This window comes from Camelus bactrianus, chromosome 18 (assembly GCF_048773025.1).
Source record: "Camelus bactrianus isolate YW-2024 breed Bactrian camel chromosome 18, ASM4877302v1, whole genome shotgun sequence".
NCBI lineage: Eukaryota > Metazoa > Chordata > Mammalia > Artiodactyla > Camelidae > Camelus > Camelus bactrianus.
Window position 1 is genome coordinate 34775162 of NC_133556.1, and position 26490 is coordinate 34801651.

Here is a 26490-nt window from a genome sequence, read left to right on the forward strand (position 1 = left end):
AATTGCTGAGAAATTAACTGTCTGTTCTAATTTTACGCAGAGGGATAGCACAGCATTTCATAGTTAATTCTGTCTTAACAGCAGTGACAGCAACAGAGACAACGCAGGTCTCTGAGCTTATAATCCTACCATCCATTTTAGAGTTGTCCTATGTCCTGTGCTCCTGTGTCTCTGAATGACAGGAAAAATGCTAATAATAATAACTCTTAGCACTCATGGGTACTTAGTGCAAGCCTGGCACTTTGTTAGTCTTTTGTATAAATGAACTTGCTCAGTTCTCACAACAGTCGTATGGGTGGTTGGGACCGTCATCTTCTCCACTGTGGTTTGTTCAAAGCGATTTGCTTTGGATTTGAACTTCGCAACGTATCATGTCATATAAAAGACGTCCTATGTCCTTCTCCCCCCACGTTTGTTTTATTTATTTATTTATTTATTTATTTATTTACTTATTTATTTTGTTGTGTTACACTGCTTTTTTAAAATATATATATATTTTATTGAAGTATAATCTGTTTACAATGTTGTGTCAACCCCCACATTTTAAAGAGTGGATTCTTTCAGTCCCTGTTCGTGGCTGCTGCCCTGAGTTCCCAAATCTTTCTCATTTCCTGTGATAATCAGTGTCACTGCTGAGTAAAATGTCATCTTTTGCTGGTTCACCTCCTTTCACAATGAAAAATCAGCACTCGCCAGGTTTGGTGGAGGCGCCCGTGGAGATTCTCTGGTGACTGAAGCAAATCCTTTGCCTTTCCGTTTCACTCTGGTTGGCATGTCTCCCCTTTTCTCTCAGCCCTTCAGCAGATCTTTGATTCCTGTTTATCTCACCGGTTGCTCATTTTCAGAAATGAATGTGGTTCCTCTTGGGGCCAGGGGAGAGTTGCGAGAGGGATTCCTGTCACCACTGATCTTTTTTCTGTGTTCCCTTCTTTAAAAGTCAGGGATATAGGGGCCGGTTCAGAAGAAGAGCCAGTGCGAGGGGCTTCAGTCCTCATAGAAACCGCAGCTAGCTGCCTTGGCCACCTCAGATGTTAGCCTCAGCTGTCTTGGTGGCATCTTCTGTCCAGGATGCTTCCCTGAGTCTCTGTATGTGGGGATGGCTTTGGGCTGGTTGATGAGCTGTTTGAGGACATGGCCTTTCACAGAGTCTTCCTTGCTTGCTGGGCCCTCATGTTTCTTCTTGTTTCCTTCTTACCTGTCTGTGGGGGAGCCCCACAAGGCTCTGGGCCTGCTTCCCTCTGGGTGAGGGCAGCTCCTGCACATGGCAGAAGCAACCCTAGCTTTGGAGTCAGACTCTGGGGTAAGTCTGCTATGACCCTGGGAAAGGTCCCCTCTTCATTGTTTTCACCTGTACAGGTGGAACGTCCTACCTACCTGGGGAGGGGAGGGGTTGTCAGGATTCAGTGAGAACCTCATGTGAAGCACCTGCTTCAGTTCATAGACCTTAATCAATGTTTAACCAGTTACTCTTTGCTCCTAAACACCCTCTACACTTTTAACCCCTTTCTCCTTCTCACCCCCTTGCAAGGCTCTGCCCTTCTGACCATGAAGAATGGCTCTTTCTATTCTCATTTAGACAAGAATTCTTGTGTTTTTGTTACTTGACCCTGATAGTCGTAGAAGCGCCCACATGTTTGCAAGGCATCGCCAACATTCACGATTTTGCTGTTTCTCTGCATCTTAGCACTTGCAATCCCGAAGAGACTGACGAACAAGCAGTCTCTGGCTTTGTTTCTGCTAAGGAGGGTGTGCTGAGCAGCCTCCCAGCCAATTAGAAGCAAAGGAAAGACCAAACTAGCTTAGCCCTTGAGTGGCTGCCAAGGGCTTCTGTCATCATTGTCGGCAGTGTTAATTAACCATCCACAGGGTGCAGGATAGTCCTTGGCTGGTTAAAGCCTCTTTCCTGCTATTGAATGTTTGATTAAAAACCTCATGAGAGAGGGAGGCAGGTGTTTTTTTTGACTGTTAGTAGTTGGGAAAGATCAGATCAATGACTTCTTATGGTTGTTCTTAAAGCCATTGGAATGACCTTGCCAGGCAGAATGAAGCAAAAGAAATCTGTAGAGGAGGATTGTATGGGAATGAGTGTCGCTCTGCTCCCTTGTCACTGCTGGCTGCTGGGATGGGCCCTTTGTGTAACTTAGTGATTGGATGGCAGGGTTGAAATCCCCTCACAGTGACTTGTCATGTGTGTGCTCTTGGGGACATCTCCTGTCTGAGCTTGTTTCCTCATGTGTAAAATGAGAGTGATAACAGGACTTGTCACTCGGGGTTGTGATGAGGGCTTGAGGCCTTGGTGCTGGGCTTCCAGAGCTGGTGCTTGATTATAACATGCCAGTAACTTTCCAGGATAGGTGATGGTGTTCTTACCTTTCAGATGAGGACACTGAGGCTCAAATGAGTTAATAAGTTGCAATAAACAAACAAACAAACAACCCAATACAAAAATGGTCAGAAGACCTGAACAAGCAGTTCTCCAATGAAGAAATACAAATGGCCAATAGGCACGTGAAAAAAGCTTGATATCTCTAATTATCAGAGAAATGCAACCAAAACTACAATTCAGTATCACCTCACACCAGTCAGAATGGCCATCATTCAAAAGTCCACAAACCATAATGCTGGAGAGGCTGTGGAGAAAAGGGAACCCTCCTACACGGCTGGTGGGAATGCAGTTTGGTGCAGCTGTTATAGACAACAGTATGGAGATTCCTCAAAAAACTAAAAATAGACTTACCATATGATCCAGCCATCCCACTCTTGGGTATATATACAGAGGGAATGCTAATTTGAAAAGATACATACACCCCAGTGTTCATAGCAGCACTGTATACAATAACCAAGATATGGAAAAAGCTAAATGTCCATCGACAGGTGATTGCATAAAGAAGTTGTGGTATATTTACACAATGGAATACTACTCAGCCAGAAAAAAAGAATAAAATAATTCCATTTGCAGTAATATGGGTGGACCTAGAGATCATCATTCTAAGTGAAGTAAGCCAGAAAGAGAAAGAAAAATACCATATGATATCACTCATATGTGGAATCTAAAAGAAAGAAAAAAAGGACACTAATGAACTCATCTACAGAACAGAAACAAACTCGCAGACATAGTAAACAGTCTTATGGTTACCAGGGGAAAGGGGGTAGGAAGGGATAAATTTGGGAGTTTGAGATTTGCAAATGTTAGCCACTATATATAAAAATAAATACCCCCCTAATTTCTTCTGTATAGCACAGGGAACTATATTCAATATCTTTAATAGCTTTTAATGAAAAAGAATATGAAAATGAATGTATGTATGTATATGCATGACTGTGACATTGTGCTGTACAACAGAAATTGACACATTGTAACTGACTGCACTTCAATTAAAATTAATTAAAAAATAAAATAAAAACTACTTTCCTCATTAAAAAAATGATAAGCATTTAGTTTGGAGGAAAAAAATAAAAATACTCAGCATTCAGCGGAGTGCTTACCACATAGTAGGCACTCAGTAAATGTCTGTTGAATGAACAAAAAATAAGTTAGTAAGTTGCCGAAGTTCCCACAGCTGGTAAGTGGCAGAGCTGAGGATTCCAACCCAGGTCAGACGAATGTCAAATTCCTGGCTCTTCCCCGCTCCCGCTGTCCTCTGGCAGCAGGCCCGATGCCCATCACTGCTCCTCTGTAGACCACTCTGGCTCAGTGACCTGAACTGAAAGTGACAGGAAAGGATGAATAATGGTGAATTAATCCACAGGGCTGTTGCATTAGCTCTGTTTCTAGATGAAGAGAGAAAAGCTAAGCTTCAGAGTAAAGACTGAACAAAATGACATTTTTTTAAACTTTTTTTTTAAAAACAACTTTATTGTGGTATAACATCTGTACAGGAAACTACACATATTTCAGATGTACAATTTGAAGAGTTTTGATAGATGTATACACCTATGAAACCACCGCCACAATCAAGATACCTAACATTTCCATCACTCCCCAAGAGGTGTAGATTTTGAACTCCCAATTTATCCTTCCCACCCCCTTTACCCACTGGTACCCGTAAGTCTGTTCTCTATGTCTGTGAGTCTGTTTCTGTTTTGTAAATAAGTTCATTTATGTCTTTTTTTTTTTTAGATTCCACATATAGGCTGTAGCATACAGCATCTTTCTTTCTCTTTCTGGCTTACTTCACATAGAATGATGATTTCCGGGTCTATCCATGTTGCTGCAAATGGCATTATTTTATTCTTTTTTCTGACTGAGAAGTATTCCATTGTATATATAGACCACAATTTCTTTATCCAGTCATCTGTTGATGGACATTTATGTTGTTTCCATGTCTTGGCTATTGTATATAGTGCTGCTGTGAACATTGGGGTGCATGTACCTTTCTGAATTATAACAAAATGACATTGTTGAAAATTACAATACAGTAGAAAATCCTGAGAGTCTGCCTGGGCATGACTGAGTTTGGTTGTCTGGGGTTAGGGTGCATGTAGGACTGAGTTTGGAAACTGGTGCCCTTGTTACAGTGTATTTAAATAAAATGTTTTTTAAGTTACCAACATTTAAAAATTATGAGATTTTATGTTGAAATACAGATTTCTAGGTTTTCTTAAACTTAAGGATCTGTGAGTCTGGGCCCACATTTACTGTTGATTTTGGAGCCCGATACCCCTGCCCTCTGTAGATGGCGCACAGGTGCTCTAGTTCACCCCCGTCTCCACCGCTCCCTGTGGCCCCTGACACCGGAGGTGGTATGTTGGCTGCCATTTATTGTTGCACTGTTGTCATTGTTTCCACTGTTCTTATCTGAAATTCAGCAGTTTTTGAGCATAAACACCTCTAAAATTGTAAACCTTTGAGGCCAGTTTCTAGAGTTCTGAAACAGTTGTTTTTGTCCATTTTGTCCAGTTTTGTAGTTGCTTTTTGGGGGAGAGGATTTGTTAACCTTCTCACTTGGCTGTAGCCAGAAGTCTCTTATTTTTTGATTTTGTCTTACTTTTGACTACATTCTTACCTTTGCCCAGATTTGGTATTTTCGACTGAACGCCAGATGTTGTATATGAAGAACTGCAGCGATAATGTGAAGTTTGGGATGATGTTTCCTGTCTTCAGAGAGGATTTGGTGTTGCTTCTCAGGCAGTTAGGGTAGAGGGAGAGCAGTTTAATCCAGTCAAGGACTGACCCCGTACACACTTGGGCTTTAATGTTTGTCAGGACTGGTGTATTCCATTTCTTTTTTTTAAGTTTATTTCTTTTTCTTTTTTCGCTCCTTGTTTTGGAATGGCGGGGAGGGTGATTAGGTTTATTTATTCATTTGTTTGTTTATTTAATGGAGGCACTGGGGATTGAACCCAGGACCTGGTGCATGCTAAGCACGTGCTCTACCGCTGAGCTATACCCTTCCCCCCAGGACTGGTGTATTTCTGCTTTGGCCTTATTCCTAGGATGCAGAGCTGCCATAATAAATTTCCACACCCTAGGTGGCTTTAAACAACAGTGAGAAATTTACTCTTTCACAGTTCTGGAGGCCAGGGGTCCAAAATCTAGGTGTCAGCAGGGTTGGTTCCTCCTGGAGGCCCTGTGGGGTTTGTGTTCCTAGCTTCTGGTGGCTGTCAGCAGTCCTTGCTGTTTTTGGCTTGTGGCTTTATCAGTCCAGCCTCAGCCTCTGTCTTCACATGGCCTTCTTTCCTCTAAGTCCATGTCTGTCCTCTCCTTAGAAGAACATCAGTCCTGTTAGAGTCCTATTAGAGTCAGGGCCCACCCTGCTCTAATTACATCTGGAAAGAGCCTTTCCCCAAATAAAGTCACATTCTGGGTTCCATGTGGACATGAATTTTGGGGGCACACTATTCAGTCCAGTATACAGCTGAACCCCTGAGGTGTTTACCAGTGCCCTTCCTCTTTGATAGGCCCTGAACTCTACTTTTTTTTTTTTTTTTTTGAAGACCCTGTCCAAATTCTGAAAGCTCCACTTAACTTATCATCAGAGAAGCTCTATACTTGGAAAAAACTTCAAGGGCAAAATTGGGCTCTACATGCAGACTCACATCTGTGGACGTCCCTTCTCTTCGGGATCTGAGCTCCTCTGGGAGCTCCTAGGCCTTCAGTTTTGTTTTAATTTAAAAAAAAGAAAAGAAAAATCTGGCTTTCTCCCTTGCTACTGTTTTTCTGGGGCTTCTGATTCAAGCTAACTTTCTGTAGCTGACAGTGTGGACCCTTGAAGTGATGCTTTAGCATGTGCCTTTCCCAGTGGCCAGACATGCCCCCTTTGTGCATGACCATCTTCAGTTACTTGCCTACAAATCAGATACCAGGTTCTCCTTCTGAGATAAACTGTAGCCTGGGAAAGGGAACTTGCACGTAGTTTTCCTTCAGTTTTGTGATGATTTCAATCAGTGCCCACATACATCTCTCCCATTCCCTAGTTTGCTGTTAGGTGTTTGCTTATTTTTGGTTTTAGCTGAGTATTCAGGTTTCTTTTGTTGACTTGGGGAGTTTTTACCCAGTCTTACCTGACCTATGAGGCGTTGGTAAGGTAGACATCGTTCTGAGCAGTTACGCCGCCAGCTCAGCTGCGTCTTGGAAATAGCAGGAAGCTGGGGCAGCCACTGTTAAGAAGTTCCTCTCAGGGGTCAGAGCTCCTTTGCCAGGGTGGATTCCTCAAGTTGGGACTGCATAACTAAAGCAGTTGCAGTTTTGTTTATTTCTTTTTGCAGGTTTTTTCCCCCAAAATGATTTGTAGTTGTGTGTGCAACACTTTGCTGTGATATGTGTGCTCTACAATAAAAACCAAATCTAATATATATATTAAAAAAAAGGAAGCAGTGCCCATCCCAAACTGTGATCCCTTTGAAGAGATCACCCAGATAGTTGGGTTACTCAGAACCCAGAGAAGCTTAGAAGAAGGTCACCCAGTGTGTTTCCTTTAGGATTCAGCCTTCTGTGCCCTGGAGAGCCATTTTCTCTGACTTTGACAAGTGACTGGATCTATCTACACAGACAGTTGATTTGGTGGTGGTGAGATGGGGGCCTGCGTTTTCAGAGTCTGGTCCTGCAGTGTGTTTAAACTTTCCATTCCAGTTATGCAAGTTAGTGTGAATAGTTACAGCAGACACTGGTTATTCCCCGCCCAGCAGTTCTGTCCCATTTTTCTTGCAAATAAAACTCTGATTTTGTTCTGATACTGTGTGGCCACGAGCTTCTGGCCTGAGGCTAGCTGTAGGAGGAGTGAATCTGGATCACATCAGGCCAGCCATAGTAATTTCCAGCCTGCTAATGGTTGGTTTAGGAATAGACATGAGATGCAATCCTGACCAAGGGGAAGGATGGAGAGGTCTGTTGAGGGGCTTCTGAGAAATCGTCTTGCTGTTTAAACAGACACGAGAAGGCTTATTTTATGGTCTTGGGTTGTTGTGTGAGACTGTGATGTTTGGAGTTGTGGCAGTGATTTTGTGACCATGAGGAGGGGGCGAGATGAAAGCCTGTTCACTCAAGATGGCAGCTCAGAAAGATGGAAAGTACCTGGATCCGTGATGATGTAGCCGAGCTACTGAATTAACCAACACTAAAGCTCTCCTACCTCAGGACTTAATGTTACGTGAGAGAATTAATTCCCCACTGTTTCAAGCCATTTTGAGTTGGATCTCTTTTTACTTGCATCCAAAATCGTCCTAACCTAAACAATTGAGAAAAGCAAGTCAACTTCAAAAAAAAAAAAAAAAAAAAAAAAAAAGTCAGAGGCTTGTGCTCCAGAAACGGGAGGAAAGATGTGTGATTAGCACATTAATCTTGAAATGACACCTGGATGTTTTCTGCTCTTTCTGATGAACCACAAGCCTGGCTTTCTTAGTGTTTCCTAGTGACTCATATCGAGCCGCTTCTGTGACCCGGGAGACTTGTTAGACCCTTCTTGCTCGTTATTCTGTTTTATTGCTGAAAGGATTATGCATAGTGAATGACAGTGTCCCCATTTTACAGATGAATAAAATTAGGCTCAAATATATGAAATAATTTTCTTACTGTTCCAGAGCTAAAAAGTTGGCAGAGCTGCAATTTCTGCTCAGGCTTACATGGTTGTGATTCTGAAGCTCCTACTTTTATTTGTAAATGGCATATTGTTTCCAGAAAGAGGGCTCTCTGAAAGATCATGATCCTCCCAGTTTGAATTCATGAGTGAATTAAGCAGAAAGTATTGAGTAAGTTATGATCGCTCATTGCAGAGGTCAGCAAACTGTTGTCCCACCACCTGTTTTTGTAAATAAAGTTTTATTGGAACATAGCCACAAACATCCATCTACTTACTGTCTAAGGCTGCTTTGAGGCAGAGTTGTGACTGAGACCAACTGGCTTATAAAGTCTTAAGTATTTACTATCTGGCCCTTTACAGAAAGTTTGCTGACCCCTGTCTTAGAGAACAAAGATCAGAGGATATCACCGTATCCTATCATCATGCTGTATTTAGTTGTCTGTTGTCTGTGTGCCCTACTAGTGGGTGAGCTCTGGGAATGCTTTACTTCCTCCTGATGTTCCAGCATTGTGTCTGGAAGTATAAGGGTTTTTCAGTAAAATATGTTTGATAAGTACATTTTGGTTGGAAGGAAGGGCATTATTCAATATGCATAGTACTATATTTCATGATTCCGGAGGTATCGTAAGCCCAGATCACTCCAGAGTGCTACCTTTTTCTGGATCATAGCCTGCGCCTTCTCACTGTGTCCTCACATGCTGGAAGAAGCAGGGATCTCTCTGGAGCCTCCTTTCTAAGGGCTCTAATCCCATTCATGAGGGCTTCACCCTCATGACCTGAGGGTCCACCCAAAGGCTGATCTCCTAACACCATCATCTTTAGCGGGTTAGGATTTCAACAGATGCATTTTGAGGGGACACATTCAGATGATAGGAGCGGCATTTCAATGGCATAAGCTTGGAATTTGTTCTTGTTAATCACTAATACATCATTATCAGGTTATGTGTTGGCAGTCTGTTACAAGGCGACAGGCAGGATTCAGAACATACCAGGGACACATTTGTTATTGTTGAGGTGCTTGTCTTGTAAGAGTTAAGTTTACTTTTCCTTATCTGTTCAGCAGCCTTAGGCACCTCTGACTTGGAAACATTGTCTTGCCTTCTCTTCTGTAATGCCACAACCTCCTGGCATACTTTCTATTTCTTTGCAGATCCTTCCTGGCGTATCATTCACTTCTATGCCCTCAAATATTAAATATTATTTATCCACAGATTCTGTTGTTGACTCTTGTTTCTACACATACTGTCTGGATTTGTAGGTGAAAATTGCTATCTGAGTGTTGATTCCTTTAAGTTATACCTCCTGCAGATCACTCTCTGTCTTTCTCTTGAGTGTCTCTGTTCGGATGTACCATGGACTCATCAAAGTGTCGAAGACTGAATCCTCATCCCCAGCCCCCCACCCCATGTCTGCTCCTGTGTCTCGTGCTTAGGGCCCTTTGCCCAGGTCCCCTGGACAGCCCGTGGGCTTCCTCCCAGCCTCCTCCTCCCCTGACAACTGCTCAAACTTGTTTTTTTCTCCTTCTCTTTTAGAAATTGTCATAAAGTATACATAACACAAAATGACATTTTAACCATTTTTAAGTGTACAGTTCAAAGGCATTAAGTACATTCACACTGTACAACCATTACCACCATCCATCACCAGAACCTTTTCATCTTCCCAAATTGAAGCCTTGCCCCCATTAAACAGAAACTCTCCATTTTCCCCTCCCACTAGCCCCTGGCAACCACCATTCTACTATATGCCCCTATGAATATGACTACTTTATATACTTCATGTAAGAATCATACAATATTTGTCCTTTTGTGTTTGGTTTATTTCATTTAGCATGGTGTCTTCAAGGTTCATGCATGTGTAGCATGTGTCAGAATTTCCTTCCTTTTTAAGGTTGGATAATATTCCATTGTATGGATGGACCACACTTTACCCACTCCTCTGTCAATGAACACCTGGGTTGCTTCCACTTACTAGCTATTGTTAAAAGTGTGGCCATGAACATGGGTGTACAAATAACTGTTCAAGTCCCTGCTTTCAGTTCTTTGGGGTATATACTCAGAAGTGGAGTTGCTGGACCATATGGTAATTCTGTGTTTATTTTTTTGAAGAACCACCATACTGTTTTCTGTACTGGCCACTCCATTTTAAATTCCCATCAGCAATGCACAAGAATTCCAAATTCTAATTTCGCCACATCCTCACCAACACTTGTTGTTTTTTGTGTTTTTGATTATAGCCATTCAAATGGGTCTGAAGTGGTATCTCATTGTGGTTTTGATCTCATCTCTCTTAAAGTTTCAGATTTTTCTCAAGAAGTTGTTCATGAGCTCCCCACTCACTAGTTCAGCTAGATTATGCCCCTCCTGCAGTGCTGGGTCCTCCTCTCATCAGATCTCCGTATGGCACCGCCTGTTTTCTTGACTCTCTCTCTCGATAGTCAGGGATTGGGTCCATCCTTGCTCATATTTGTAGCTCCAGTGCATCGTGAGGAGCCTGGCCACCAGAGGACTACATTCAGAATAACGACGCGAGGACCCAGACTTCAGGACATGCAGCTCATTCTCCTGGGAAGCCAGACCCCACCCCCTTCCATCTGTACATTATCACAGTTGAAAGCAGGTGGTATTAATATACCCCCAACTGTAAAATTAGAGAAACCGACTTCCTTGATCCTCAGTGGGGATTTTTTTAAATGGTTGAGTACGTTTAACTCAAATCAGAGTTTGTATTTTCTCTTCATCGGGTCACCTTGGGTAACAATTTCATTTCTGTAGAAAGCTCATTGTGGAGGAAGCTGCATGTGCCAGGAGAACCCCAGGCCCATCCTTTTGATGGTGAGGGGAAGTCCACTCCCCCACCCTCTGGTCCCTGTCGTGTTTTCAGTTCCCTCTTTGTGTTTCTCTGTTGAATTTCTCTATTGTTCACAAACTTGCAAATCAGCTAGTTCTGGTGGAGGAGATGTTATAAGGGTGTCTGCCGAAGAGGCAGAAAAAATGTCCAGGGGTGGTGATAAAAATGTTTAACAGCTGTTAGGGAAGTGCTTGCTTCAGGGAGGGAGCCAGGAGCCAGAGTGCCACCCCCACGGGCTGGGTGTTAACCTGTGCGTTGCTAGATTTGAGCCATGTCCACAGGGCCATGTCCACAGGCCTGGTGGTAGAGGAGGGGTCTTTGACAGTTGGGGTGGCTAAGAGTTTGGGCAAGTTTGGCCATTTACTAAGGAGCACGAAACTGTCCCAGCATATTGGGATCTGGTAGAGCTGGACTGATGCCTGTTGGCCAGAGGTGACCTCTGGCTGTTTCAGAGGTGTTTAATCTTGGTGTCCTGTAAATTAAGACTCAGATCTGGCCTCTGAGTTGTCAGTTTTGAGTTATTATCTAGCCTGTTGCTTCCATGGGTCCTTTGCTTCGCTTCTGTCGGCATGAAAAATGGCTGTTCAGCAGAGGATGGAGTACACCGACCCCTAAATGGAAACAAGACACGATTTTAGGGGTGCTAGAGGAGGTTCCCACTTGGTAATAAAGGAGGTATTGTAGACGCTTGTATCATGTGGGTGAAGGCCAGGTGTGCTCAGAACTCAGACTTCAGATGCTCACAGGGACCAGACAGCTGACAGAAATGAGTGAATCAGGCCAGTGAAGGGTGCCAGGGAGTAGTGTCAACGAGGAGTCCCCTGGCCACTGCAGAGTAGGCTGGGATATGTAGTCCGTCTCAGGGTTCAGGTAGAAAAGAGGATAGGTGTGGAAGAGCAGCTCATGGTCTGCCGTGGTGGAGATTTTATTCTTCTCTATAGAGTGTTCAGAGACCCCTCTTTATGGGCACATTTGAATAGAGACCTAAGGAAGTGAGGGAAATGGCCGTACTGTTACTGGGGGAAGGAATCCCAGGCAGTTCAAGTTCAAGAGCGTGTGCTGGTCAGTTGCTGGTTTGCTCTCAGATTGACCCCCTGCCCTTCCTCTGCAGACTCTATTTCCCAGGTTCCTTTGCCCATTGTTTCAGCGGGAGGTGGTGGTAAGTTTAGAAGGTGAGAGGAAGAGGGAAGCTGGATTGTTTCTTCCTCTCAGCCCCGCTCTAGGGAGCATCTCTAGCAGTGGCTGTGCTTCCTCCGTGGTCCATGGAGGTGTCCCATGACCAGTGACTGCCGGTCAGGCCTTCTCTTGTCCTCCCCTTTCCTCTGAGTGCCCCTGCCACAGTCCGGCTGTTGCCTGCAGCCCTGATAGCACCACCTCTGCCTTCTGTTCCTCTGGCTCTAGGGATGGGCTGGCTTTCTGACATCAGTTACTTCTGGGAGGCCTCGTTACCTCCTGTTTGGCTTTTGATCTCTTCCAAACTCTTTGTAACAGATGTTCTGTATGAAATTCCTTCAGTGGACCACCCGGTGTGGTTTCTGCTTTCATGGCTGGGTAGGCGCTGAGGTGGAGCAGGCATGGCTTGTTGGGGGAATGGCCAGGTGACCGGTGAGGCTGTCGCAGGGTGAGTGACAAGGAGGTGGAACAGGGTGAAGCAGAGAGGTAGCGGGGAGCTTGGTCACGTACAGGCAGTAAGTGGCAGTTTATCCTCCTTTCCTCGCTTTATTTTTGTGATCTCCATTCACCCTGACCAGGATAATTGGTGCTTGTTCTATAGAGTCAGTACTTTAAATTTAAATCTACAGAAGTCTTCAAAAGCAGTCCAGTATCTCATATTATTGTGCATTTATTCATTCTTTAAAAATATGTCAAGTTCTGAATTACATACTTTAAAATGGTGAATTTTATATTAAGTGAATTTTACTACAATTAAAACTGAAAGTGGCTAAGTTACTTCTAATTGGTAAGTTGAAGTTTTTTTCTAATGGAAAGGGAGTTTAAAAAATAACTAAAAGGGGATTTAACAGCAGAGTTAATGTCAGTTGTAGAAAAATAGTGACAATTTCATCTCTAGTCCAAAAAAAAAGTTATCAATCAATGTAAAATGGTGCAGCCACTGTGGAAAATAGTTTGATGGTTCCCCAAAAAGTTAAACACAGAATTACCAAATGATCCAGCAATTCCACTTTCAGATGCATACCTAAAAAAATTGAAAGCAGGAACTCATACTTGTACGTAAGTGTTCATAGCAGCGCTGTTCACAAGAGCCAAAAGGTGGAAACAACCCAAATGTCCATCGACAGTTGGAATAGATAACAAAGTATAGTCTATACTATACATAATGGAATATTATTCAGCCATAAAAAGAAACGAAGCACTGATACATACTATAACGTGGATGAACCTTAAAAATATGCTTAAGCGAAAGTAGCTAGATACAAAAGGCCACATATTGTATGATTCCACTTAAATGCAGTCTCTAGAATAGACAAATTCATAGAGACAGAAAGTAGGTAGAATAGAAGTTACCAGGGATAGGGGCGTAGGAGGGGAGTATGGGGGAGTTAGTGTTTAATGGCTATGAAGTTTCTGTTTGGGATGATGAAAAAGTTCTGGAAATGGATAGCGGTGATGGTTTCACAGCATTGTGAAGGTACTTCCTGTCACTGAATTATACGTGTAAAAATGGTTAAAGTGGTATATTTTATTATGTATATTCTGCCCCGGTTTAAAAAAGCAAAAAGACAGTCCCAAGTTTACATACTTCGTGTAAGTCTTTATTCCGTATTCTTGTTCAAAGCACAGTCCTTGTGTTCTAGTTCCAGGAGGCAGTCTTGTGGCTGGTTGGGAAATGGCCGGGTGAGAAAGCCGCAGCCCCTTACTGGAAACTCTGCTTTGCCAACCCACTTGTGTCTCATAGTCGGGCTCGTCCGGATTGGGGTGTGACTGGGATTCGGGAGTCCCTGTGCTCACCCAGGTCTCAGCCTGGAATATGGAAGCACTCGGTTTGCCTTTTGTTCCTAGAATGGTCGATATCATGAGTGGCTGATTCTGTTAGTTTCCTACCTGAGATCCCTTCCCCTTTTCCTCCTTGGCCTAATAGAACCCTGATTTTGCTTGGGGCTGCAGGATGTCCTCTAGGTCATGGATCATGGATCTCACCAGTCGTGACATACTCTCCACTCCCTGGTGGTTTTCTGGGATTACTTATCCTTGCCTGAAGAAAGGGGTGATAGAGCTGGCTTTATCTTACCCTCTTTCTTCTGCTCCAGTTGTGGATGTGATGCGCAGAGTGGTGACAGTCCTCTGAGACAGTGAGGTGCAGATCAAGAGGTTGGAGATTCTGCCCATGACAGAGCTTTTGAATCAGCTGTCTAATTCCAGACTGAATATGTGAGAAGAATAAGCCTTTGTTTACAAGGAGCCTAGCTCCTGATCATTGGGTTTTCTGTTTCTTGTTGAGCAATGCTTTGGTTTATTTTATTTTAGTTTTTTTTTAGGGGGGAGGTAATTAGGTTTATTTTTATTTAATTACTATTATTTTAAAAAATGGAGACACTGGGGATTGAACCCTGGACCTCATGCATGCTAAGCATGTACTCTACCACTTGAGCTGTACCCTCCCCCACGTTTGTTTATTTTTGAGGGATGCCTTCGGCCCTTCAGTGTGTGCAGGCATCGCTCAGTGCCTGCCGTGGTGTCAGTCTCCCACAGTGACTATCAGATGGTTGAAGAACATGCCCTAGCTCACTGCATTCGGCTTCTTCTGGCTGTAAGTGACAGCCAACCACTTAGACAGACTGAGGCAGAAAAGGGCACTTACTGACTCAAGAAACTAAGAAAACTGGGGGTTGAGCTGGGTCAAGAGTCTCAGCATCTCCCATGTCTGTCCCTTTGTCCCTCTCAGCCCTGCTTCTCTTTGGGTTGACATCTTTCCAAGGTGGGCCACTCTACCTGACGGGGGGAAAATGGCCCTATGTAGCTCCAGATTTACGCTAGTGTTAGAGCTCCTACTTCTGGAATGGTGGTTGGCAGACTTCTTCCTTAAGGGATCAGGTAGTAAGCACTTCAGGCTTTGTGGGCCACAGGTCTCTGTCGCAACTTCCCAGCTCTGCCTTTGTGGCAGGAAAGCAGCCAGGTCTTTACAAGATGACTTGTAAAAAAAACCAAAGGACATGATTGTGTTCCAATAAAACTTTACTTACAAAAACAGGGGTGGGGGTGCTGATTTTGGCCCTTGGCCATTGTTTGCTGACTTCGATTCTGGAAGGAGACAAGACCTCTCTTCTAGTGGTTCAGGTAGAAGTTGTGGGGAGGGCCCAGTGGTCCAGGCCTGGGGCTAGGGTGAGGCCAATGAGGCACTCACTTCAGCCACAGAATTTAAGAGAGCACCAAAAAACTCAGCAGTCAAGAGAAATAATATTTTCATGCAGTATTTTTAAAAGTCAAAATTAATACAGAAAAAAATCCATCATGTACAAAATATCAAACCGGGCCAGGATGAGAGTGGGCTGAGTGAGGCAAGTTGAGACACATGCCCTGCTGTGGCCAGGGGGTTGCCCAGCCTGGGTGACCCGCCCGCCCCGTGGCAGGGAGAGGTTGGTAGCGCTAAAGGCAGCAAATGGAACATGGTTCTTTTAGAAAAAGAGGGTGTTGCTCCCAGAAGAAAGGGTAGGAATGCCGTTTGCCTGCCTTGGTGCCTTGGCACCAAGCACTTCATATGTATGCTTTATTTTCTCATTTTTTTCCCTCTTAGCAAACCTTAAAGACAAGTACTGTTATCCTTATTTTACTGAGGAGGAAAATGAAGGGCAAAAGAAGTTGCCCCAGGGTCACACAACGCCTGAACTAGAATTTGAGCCAGGGTTTGTGCCCTCCAAAGTATGCATTCTTGAATTCTTGGCATCGATTAAAGTTGAGGCCTGTTAGAAACCTTGCCAAAGTCCTGTGCTATCATTTATCCTCTGCCAACAAGTGCCCCCAGGTAGCTCACCTCTAGGCGCCCTTCCTGGCTCTGGTTCTGGTTGGCAGATGGCTTTCAAGAGTCTGGAGACCCAGAAGCCATCTCCCACTTTTGGAATCAGCCCCGAGTTTAAAGCTGTAAGAGATCAGTATATATTCCCAAATTAAATTACAGCCACTCCAAGTGTTAAGTGGCAGGTGAGCTTCTCTTTAAATAGACCACGTTAATTCTGGCAGTGGAAGCGGGGCCCTACTGGGATAATGATGATTATCGTCAGCATCACTCTGGCAAGCTTTGGAAGGATTCTGTAGCAGTAAGCAATTCGCGGAATTGAAAGGTGAAAACATGCCTTAAAGTGTTTCATGTGTATTCAAGGTCAGGGGGAGGTGACTGCAATTTTCAGGAAAGACAGGATGCAGGTGAGAGTCACTTGATTGGAATCGTGATGGATTTATAGATGGTTGTCTGGTGTGTTACAAAACAAGTTATCGGCTGTCTGGCTGGCCGGCCCAGAGTAATACTCTCACCAGATTCCCTGTCCTGGTTTCTGAGAGAGGCTTCAAGTAGAAGCAAGGCTGTTATGTACTCATGAGGCTTGGGCTGATCCTAATGGGTTTCAGAAGGGTGTGAGTTTGGTTTTTAGGGCTTGAGACAGAAGGTATTCTGAGTGAACTACGCTGCTGGTGGTTTTTTTTTTTTTTTAAACATTTTTTTGTTGAGTTATAGTCATTTTACAATGTTGTGTCAAATTCCAGTGTAGAGCACAATTTTTCAGTTATACATGAACATATATATATTCATTGTCACATTTTTTTTTGCTGTGAGCTACCATAAGATCTTGTATATATTTCCCTGTGCTATACAGTATAATCTTGTTTATCTGTTCTACATTTTGAATCCCAGTCTATCCCTTCCCACCCCCTGCCTTCTTGGCAACCACAAGTTTGTATTCTATGTCTATGAGTCTGTTTCTGTTTTGTATTTGTTTTTTTTTTTTAGATTCCATATATGAGTGATGTCATTATGGTATTTTTCTTTCTCTTTCTGGCTTACTTCACTTAGAATGACATTCTCCAGGAACATCCATGTTGCTGCAAATGGCATTGTATTGTCAGTTTTTATGGCTGAATAGTATTCCATTGTATAAATATACATCTTCTTTATCCAGTCATCTGTTGATGGACATTTAGGCTGTTTCCATGTCTTGGCTATTGTGAATAGTGCTGCTATGAACATTGGGGTGCAGGTGTCATTTTGAAGTAGAGTTCCTTCTGGATATATGCCCAGGAGCGGGGTTCCTGGGTCATATGATAAGTTTATTCCTAGTCTTTTGAGGAATCTCCATGCTGTTTTCCACGGTGGCTGCAACAAACTGCATTCCCAACCTGCTGGTGATTTTACCAGTCGATCTGAGACATTTATTCGAAATGGTCTCAGAGGTTGGCTTGATCTACAAATGCATACATGCCCTTGTATGTCCATACACATTTAGATGCTGTTAACAGAAAAAGGAAAAGTGGGAACAGCACACATGTTCCTGTGTAAGAAGGTAATGATTAAACAAACAGTGGTTGGTCATTATGGGCTGGGCATCACACTCAGTGTTTTACCTCCCTTTTCTCCAGTTATCCCAATGACTCTGGGCGATTCTGCACTTTGGGACTTCAAGGGAGAAGAGTCTGAAGCTTTGCCTAGTTAGGGGCTTACACAGGGTCATTCCACTGAAGATCTCTTCACCTGTTGTCCTGCCTGCTAGGCCAGAAACTTGTTAGGGACGAGTTCTTCTGGTCTCCCTGGTGGCCCATGGCCTCCCCCAGCTTATGGCTCCTGATAGGAATGTAGTCCCTGCTCGTTGAGCTGAACTGAAATATCACAGTGAGCTTATTAACCTGGTGCCCAGTTTATGGTAATGTGTGTATTTGCATCCTTCTGCAAGGAAGGTGCAAAGATCTTAACACATTCTTAGAGGAGTCCTGAGTCTTTTTAGCTCCTGGACTGGAATCTCCATCTGGCAGCAGACACAGCATTTTCTCCCTCGGGATGTTAAGCAGTGGTGAACACGATCATTTTGAAGAAGGCAGAGCCCCCCTCACTTCACAAAGCAGTGTGAACATGTGGTTTGCAGTGAGACAGCTCTGAGGTCTGTCTCTACTGCTTACTGGGGATCACTGGGCGAGTTACTTCACTTGTCCAGGCCTCAGGCCTTGTCTTTGACACGGAGGTGGTCTTGGTGGTTCTGAGGACTGAGGTTGGATGTAGTGTTCAGTGCAATGGCTGGTACGTGGCTAATGCTCAGTAAGTAGTAGTGGTTGTCACGATTGTTGCTGTTGTTATTATTGGCAGCATGAAAAGTGTTGATGAGCCATTGTTAAGTAAGGAAGATTGATCACCAAATTAGGTGTACACTAGAATTACAACTATGAGAAATGTCTGTGTGCATGTGGACCAAAAAGGCAGGATGTGAGGTGGTATTATGACTTTCTGTGGATAAAACCAAACTTCTTAGCTTTCCTTTATAGCCTAAATCTATTCCTATTCTCAGACCTATGGAACTCTCTCCTAAGGGACTAGAAATGAGGACAGTTAGTCATGTACAGGGATGTTCAAAGCAGTATGTAGGGGAAGTTGGCAGTGCATCATGTTTCCAGCAGTAGTGAAATAGTTAGATTGTGTTTAACTGGGAAGCCATCAAAAATTATGTTTTCAGAGATCTTTAAATGTGACAGGAAAATGTTCATGACCTAGATAAGAAAAGAAACAGGCCAGGGTGCAGAGTTTATATGTGTGTGTATGTATTTATATGTATGCGCATGTACACATGTACGACACACAGTATGATGGTGCAGTAGTTTCTTATGGCCGCTTGAACAAATTGCCACCAACTTTGTGATGTAAAACAACACAAATTAATTTTTCTTACGGTTATGGAGGGCAGAAGTTCAAAGTCAGTTTCACTAGGCTGAAGTCAAGGTGGATGGCAGGGCTCATTCCTTCTGGAGGCTCCAGGGCAGAATCTGTCCCTTGCCTCTTCCAGCTTCTGGTGGCTTCTGGCAGTTTCTGGCATTCCTTGGCTATGGCTGCATCACTCCAGTGTCTGCTTTCCTGGTCACGCTGCCTTCTTCTCTGCATCAGATCTCCCTCGGCCTCCCTCTTTGAAATTTGTTTGTGATTATATCAGGCCCGTGGGGACTATCCAGGATAGCCTCTCCATTTTGGGTCCTTAAATTAGTCACATCTGCAGAGTCCCTTTTGCCGTATAAGGTGACATTCACAGGTTCCAGGGATTAGGGTATGGTTATCTTTGGGGTCATAATTCAGTGATCACAGATGCCAATTTTCTATAAAAAAAAATACAGGTGCAGGCATAAAGACTGGCTTGCGAATGCCGGTCGTCTCCGGATGGTGGATTGGGGGTCGTTTTTATTTTTGGTCTGCTCTTCGGTATCTTCCTTTAAAAGTGCGTAAGGAGTAACTGTGTTACAACCCTGACAAATGCCGGTGGGCGGTTACTGTGGAAGTGACGAGCGCCCCGGGCCGGTGCCGCGGCGCCGCCCGCTGTCTCCGCCCGCTGTCTCCGCAGAGCCCGTGTTCTGGTTCTACGTGAAGGAGGTCCTCAGCAAGCACGAGCTGCAGCGCTTCTACTCCCTGCGCCACATCGCGTCGGACGTGGGCCGCGGCCGCGCCTGGCTGCGCTGCGCCCTCAACGAGCACTCCCTGGAGCGCTACCTGCACACGCTCCTGGCCGACCGCGGCAGGCTCAGGTACCCGGAGGGGGCTCTGCGGGGGCGGGGGGCACATCGGCTGATCTGACCGCCAGCTTCGGGGCACCACCCGGGCTTCCCTCTTACAGCCTCGCCTTGTTCAGCTGCGCTGGGGGGCCGGTGGACCTGGGAATAAACCAGGATGCCTGTGAGGGGCTCCACGTGGCAGCTGCTCATAGCAGGCACCCCTGTAATGCTTGTTATTATTAAGGCCTCGGGTGTGGAGAGAGCTTTGGTCTTAGGACACAGCCTGAACCTCACTTAGAGGAATTTTAATCTAGATTTCTTTCGGCTTCAGAATTTCTCTTTAGATGCTGAGTGTTTAGTCCCCAGTCTCATGTTGTGTCTTTCATTGTGGGCTGGGTGCTGTATAGCTCCTTCTGGTTTTTTTGAGGTTCATCAACCCCAAACCGACTGAAAGAAACAGGGAAGTTTTAGGCTGGGGAGAGGAAGTCATTTGTTACTAAAAACAATCCCCCATTTTATTATGTTTTCTTTTTTTCTTGATCGTAAAGTTTACTCTGTCAGGTAGTATAGGCCAGGTTATGCTGCCCTAACAAGCGTCGTGTAAACCTCAGTGACTTGAGACAGCCAAATTTATTTCTTCCCCTGCTACATGTCTGTCATGGGTGAGCGGGACTGGGGGTGTTGTCTCACTGCAGGGACCCAGGCTGACAGAGGCTGTCTCTCTACATACACTTTATTGATTACCAAGGCAGGACAAGGGGCTATGGCTAATGAAGCCCTGATTCTTCAGGCTTCTGCACCGTGATGCTTCACTTCCACTCATATCTCATTGGCTGTCAAGTCACACGGCCATAGGCAAGCTCAGCAGGTTGAGAAAGGTATGGTTATCCCACGGCAATGGGGAGAAGGGACTGAATGTGCGTCAGTGATAGTACAGTGAGCCACCGTCCCGTCAAAAACATTAGACAGTGCTGCAGAACCTGCTGGGGAAACCTTAAATCACTCATACTTTACACAGACATAACTGCTATCATGATGATATGCTGACGTTTGTGATCTCTCTCTCTCTTTATCTCTCTCTCTCTCCCCCTCTCTTTCTCTCTCCCTCCTTCCCTACCCCTCTTCCCCTTCTGGCTATTATTTCCCCTCTGAGAAGGGTGGACTGGATGTGTTGTTTTGTGTCACCTGATGATACAAAGGGACAGTGATCAGTTCTGCCCTGGTCCCTTGAATAACTTCTGCATCAGTAGTGCCCAGATCCTTAGCAGTGAAATTTCGTTTAATTCAATAAGCTGGCATTTCATTAGTGCCATGATGCAGTCCCTTGATTTCACATCTTGCCATGTGTTCCCAGGCTCAAGTCTCCTCTGTTTTTTCTGCTGTTTGTGTTCACCTCTCTACCAGTAGTTTGTTAGGTGTTGTAGGATTGTGCATGAAGGCTCTAAAAAATTACCCTTGAAGTTCCCCTATTGATTTTGCCTGTGATTCCTTGTCCAGTTGTATGTTCAGACTCTGTGGGTCTGAAATGGGAGGGATGGGGGCCAGGACAATGGGTACTGGCTGTACCTGTTTGCTGCTTAGGACCTGAGTCGGGAGGCTGTGAATGTCTGTCTGAACATTAACCAGCTTTCATTAAGGAGAACATACTCATGTCACTTACATTAGGTTTTTTTTGGTTTTTTTTGGTGAAGCTCTTTACAGCAGGTGATTTTTTTCACAAGTGCAGTCTACCCTCCATATCCCCAGGTTCTGTATCTGTGGATTAAGCCAGCCTTGGATTGAATACTACGTTTAAGATCCGTGGTTGGTTGAAGCTGTGGATGCAGAATTTGCAGATAGGGAGGGCCAGCTACACTATGCTGTTTTATATACGCACCCATAGATTTTGGTGTCTGTGACCAGTCCTGGAACCAAACCTCCATGGATACCAAGGGACAACTGTAGTTCAGAGTTGTACTCTCAGTATCAAGGTTGAATGTAACAGTGAGCAGTTGAAATGAATCAGCTGTTAAGAATCACAGTTGAACTTACCTAAATCACTGGCCACTCTAACTCAATGTGGGAAAACCAAATTCATTTACATGCATAAAAACTGGCCTCAATTTGTAGCGAATCACTGTTATGGGAATCAGAGGGGCAGCCGCACTGCCAGCTGGAACGTATAGTCTGTGCTTCCACTGACATTTGGCCAGGTAAGCATGTTGAAGGTGAGGGGTCTCTTTTCTCTTCCTGTTAGTTGTATTCAGTTGCTTCAGCAGCTGTGTCTCCAGTCTCTTGCTGAACCACAGGTCACCCATCACTGACAGTGCTTTAGTGAAATTGAGTTTTGAGTCCATTAGTTTAGAGTTCTCGGGCCTGGTGGAGAAGTCGGGGAGATAACGATACTTGCTTGTGATTGCTTAGCAGGGGGTCAGATAAAGAGCTGGAGAATGGGGCTGGGGGCCCTGCTTGTGAGCCCTGGCTGCACCATTCATTGCCGACTGACTGTGGACAGTGGGATGACCTGCAGGCCTCTCTGGTCCCCTTCTCCCCCTGTCGTTTAGATCTGTGAGCCTTTTTAGCTTCCTAGCCTTTTCCAGGGATAACCTGGGCTTTTGGGTCTACAGCCCACACAGATGTTACACACAAGTGCCCTGATTGATAGAGCCATGGAACGCTATAATTTTTTTCTGAAATTGTCTTTTCTTGTATTAGCCCAATCAAGGGGGCCCTATGGGCCAGCTCAGATTTCCTGTCTGTCTCTTGGAGACATTGCTTAAGTGGAAGTCCCCTCTCGTTTTGTCCCCTTTCTCTTTTTCTGCTTTATAAATACCACGTTTACATCTCATGCCTGTTTTGGTGTTCTCAAGCTCAGGGGACTCTAGAGATCTCAGGGGACCAATGAGGAAGTTGTAGGATATATGTGTTCAATCCTTTGTTTACAACTAGAAGCCTCAGCCCAGCAGAGACCTCATCCATCCACTCTGGGATGGCCAGGCACGGGTTTTCCAGGTAGGTCTGGCTAATGGATGCAGAGGACCACTGTTCAGAGCTTTCCTTCTCTCTCTTTCAATTTGCAGCACTTTTTATGAAGACTGGGCTTTTGTGATGGACGAAGAAAGGTCTAGCATGCTTCCTACCATGGCAGCTGGTAAGCCTGGCCAGGGCGAGGGGCGGTGGGTCCTGTGAAGCTTGGTGAGCAGACGAGGCTGCCTGGGAATGAACTGATAGCTCCAAGGGATGCTGGGATTTTCCTCATCCCTCGCCGACTTAATGAGTCACTCACCACTGTCCTTCCTTTAGTGGCGATGAGCACTGAGTCCATTTCTCTAGAATTTGATACCCTGGGTGGGAAAGTGGGGTTGAGGGTTTGGGCTGTGGCTTTGCAAGTGTAATATAAAGATCCAGGGAACTGGGGACAGGAGACCTGCCTTTGAGGCCTGGCTGTACCCCTCTCTGGCAGGCGGCCTGGGTAGATCCTGTGAGCTTTCTTACCTTTGCTTTCCTCTTCTTCGAAGTGGGAACCCAGATAGCATGGCAGTCACCTTTATAGGGCTGTGACAGACTCAAATGCAATAGAGTTCAAGTACATGATTTGTCAACGCAAAAGCCCTGGATTGATTTTAGTTGGTGACTTGTTACATTGTTTAATGTTTGACTCTCACTCAAAGGCTGAGCCCAACAGAAGTGGGCAATTTGCTTTCTTCCAAATCCTTTGTTGCCTCCTTCTTTCTCTTTCCTGAAAGTTGACACTAAGTCCCATATTTTGAGAGTTATGTTAGGCTTGTCCATTGATAAGGAGAAGTCAGGTGACCATGAGGTCCTCTATAGGCCGTAGGATACCAGTGCAAGTTTTTGCCCAAAGTGTTAATGGTAATGATATTGGTGCACATTTTTTGATTGCTCACGGAGCTGTTTTTGGTGAGTGATGGTCTTAATACTTACTCTGTGAGATTATCATTTCCATTTTATAGATAAGGAAACTGGAGCTCAGCGAGGGTATGAACAACTTGACTAAGGAAGGTCTCATAGCTCGTCAGCGGCAGTCCTGGGATTCGTCCCGGGCAGTCTGACTTCACAACTTATGCCTTAGTTGACTTTATTATTTTTTTTCTTTTCATTATTATTTGCTGAGCTAGAGAGGACTAGCCTTTTATTCATCTCATTAATTTTTTTAAATGGAAGTATAATTGATTTTGGCTCCTTATTTGCATCTGTCTTCCTGACAGACAGGGAGTGAATTTGGAAAGACCCAGCTCCAGTGATAGCATCTACTGACCCTAGTTTTGTGGGAGGTTTTTATCCACGTTTAAGATGAGTGTGTCCCCTCTTGTGTGCTATAAGGTCTACAGTTTGTTTATTGTGTTGGAGGTGTGACTGTTCAACAGCAGACACTCCACTCCATTTCTGGGGCAGGTCTGAACTCCATCCTCTTCGCGATTAACATTGACAACAAGGATTTAAACGGGCAGAGTAAGTTTGCTCCTACCGTCTCGGACCTCTTGAAGGAATCCACGCACAATGTGACCTCCTTGCTGAAGGAATCCACACAAGGAGTGAGTAGCCTTTTCAGGGAGATCACGGCGTCCTCTGCTGTCTCCATCCTCATCAAGCCTGAGCAGGAGACCGACCCCCTGCCCGTCGTGTCCAAGCACATCGGTGCCGGTGAGCGGGGTGGGCAGATGGAGGAAAGCAGAGGGGTGGGTGAGGGTGGATGTGCCTCATCACTTGAAAGTGCCGAGGGAGGGAAATCTGCTGCACTCACATTTTCAGTATATGTTTGTGTTCATCTTTCTGACCCTTGTTTACTCGGAAAGGGATCTGAGAGATGTGAAGATGACAGGGTATCAGCACAGTCAGAGCAGACTGGGGAGGCAGGGGCGTGATGGTCACATGAAGCCAGATGAGGTTGATCTTCATTCGTTTATTCCCCCATCCATCATTTGTTCATCCTTCTGATAAATGGGATGGAAGCCCAGCATAGGATGCTTGGAGAATGTATACTGTTGGGGGGATGACATTTTAGTGGTGGCCAGGGGAAGGGAGGGGGTGATCAGCTTTGACTCTAGGCTGCAGGGAGGCAAAAGAACGTTGATTCAGTTCACGTTAACTTTGCAAGAAGTTTACAATATCCCTTAAGCTTTCTGGGACATCCAGAATGTTGCTATAGCAAAATTGGAAATTTGAGGTTTAAAGACTTAGTCCTGGTATTCTCAGATCCCTTACACAAGGTGGTGATCATGGGCACCTCTTTGGAATTATTAATGCTGGTGAAAACTGAGAGTCCTGTGGAGTCTTTGCTGCATACTGGCTTTATCTGTCTTGCCTTCTTCTCAAGCAAAGAGCCCCACACGCGAATGACGTAGAACAGGACTGTTGATAACTTTGTGTAACAGAGATGCTGGAACTTGTATACCCAAAGAAGTATCTTCTCCATCCATTTTGGGAACCCTGCTTTTGACATTATCTCAGAGTTGTGATACATTGGTGAAGCATGACCTACGTTTAGATAGATCGGAGTTTTTGGAATTGTCTCAAAGTGTCTCATAGCCAAGTTTGATGATTGAGATGGGTGAACAAACTGGCTCATCTAAGTGCTAGTCACCAAGGCAGTCTTGACTTTGGTTTCATTTAGCCTTAGCTGTCTAATACACAGCTTCAGAATGTAGTGGCTTAAAACAACGAACCACAGTTTATTATTATTTTTTTTAATGACTCCATGGGTTGGCAGGATGGTTCTTCTGCTGGCTTCACCTGGGCTCCCTCATGGGACTGCTGGTGACTAAGCTGGAAGATCCAGGATAGCCCCATTCATGCATCTGGAATTGGTGCTGACTGCTGGCTGGGGCATCTCAGCTTTCCTCCACATGGCCTCTCATCCTCCCATAAGCTAGAATGGCTTCTTCTGTGTAGTTTCAGGGCAGCATTCCGAGAGGGTCTAAGACCTCTTGATGCCCAGGCTCTAGAACTCACACTTCGTTATTCCTGCCACATTCTGTTCTTAAAAACAGAGCACTAAGCCAGCCTGGATTCAGGGGGGTGGAGAAATAGACACCGCTGTTGATGGGAGGAGCAGCAGTGTCCCATTGTGATGGGGCTTTGTGCAGGGCTGGGAGGAACTGGGGCCATTAAACAATTGACTGCAGTGTCCAAACTGGTTTTCTTGGTCTCATCTCCCAGCCGTGAGAGTGTTTTCCAAAGTGAAACAGTAAAAATCATCTCAGTAATGATTTGTCCTTTGACTCAGAGGACTGCTTAGAAGGCATGATTGTGATGTGTGCTTTGTGGCATATTTGTTTAAATCAGAAGTAGAGCCCCACATCCATTTTGCTCAGTCTCCTGTAGACGGATATTTTCCCCCAAGGATTTAAAAATCTGAATTTATCTTAAATTTACTTTTTAGTAAAAGAGGGTTTCCCACAGTCTAGAGGCAGGATGGCTCAATCCTCACTTTATCTTTCCTGCTTTTTCTTATCCTGTATCTTTTGCCAGATGCCAGATGTAAAAAGGAGAGGAAGAAGAAAAAGAAGGTGACCAACATCATCTCATTTGATGACGAGGAAGATGAGCAGAGCTCTGGTGATGTTTTTAAGAAGATGCCTGGGACAGGGGAGAGCTCAGAGGAGAACTCCGACCGCTCCTCGATCAATATCATGTCAGCCTTTGAGAGCCCTTTTGGACCCAATTCCAACGGAAGCCAGAGCAGCAACTCGTGGAAAATTGATTCTCTGTCTTTGAATGGGGAGTGTGGCTACCAGAAGCTCGATGTGAAAAGCATCGACGATGAAGACGTGGATGAAAACGAGGACGACGTGTATGGGGACAGACTGGGGAGGAAGCGCTCGGGCCACTCGGAGTCGCCTGAGAAGTAAGTTCTGCTTGAGCTTTTAAGGAAGGGTGGTACAGGTCTCTTCCTGCAGGATGGGGTGGCATTAGACTGCAATTTTTCATTTTT

General features: G+C 44.7%; 1 protein-coding gene across 5 annotated transcripts in view; it reads left to right on the top strand.

Moving 5' to 3' along the window:
- The window catches only part of SNX29 (sorting nexin 29), a 587226-nt gene that overhangs the window by 143524 nt on the left and 417212 nt on the right, over positions 1–26490 (top strand). For all 5 annotated transcript variants that reach the window (XM_045521723.2, XM_010961733.3, XM_045521724.2 and 2 more), the window contains 4 exons: positions 19409–19589; positions 22616–22686; positions 23952–24200; positions 26028–26403. In XM_045521723.2, the coding sequence (XP_045377679.2) occupies positions 19409–19589; positions 22616–22686; positions 23952–24200; positions 26028–26403 (877 nt within the window). The remainder of the gene's footprint in view (positions 1–19408; positions 19590–22615; positions 22687–23951; positions 24201–26027; positions 26404–26490) is intronic.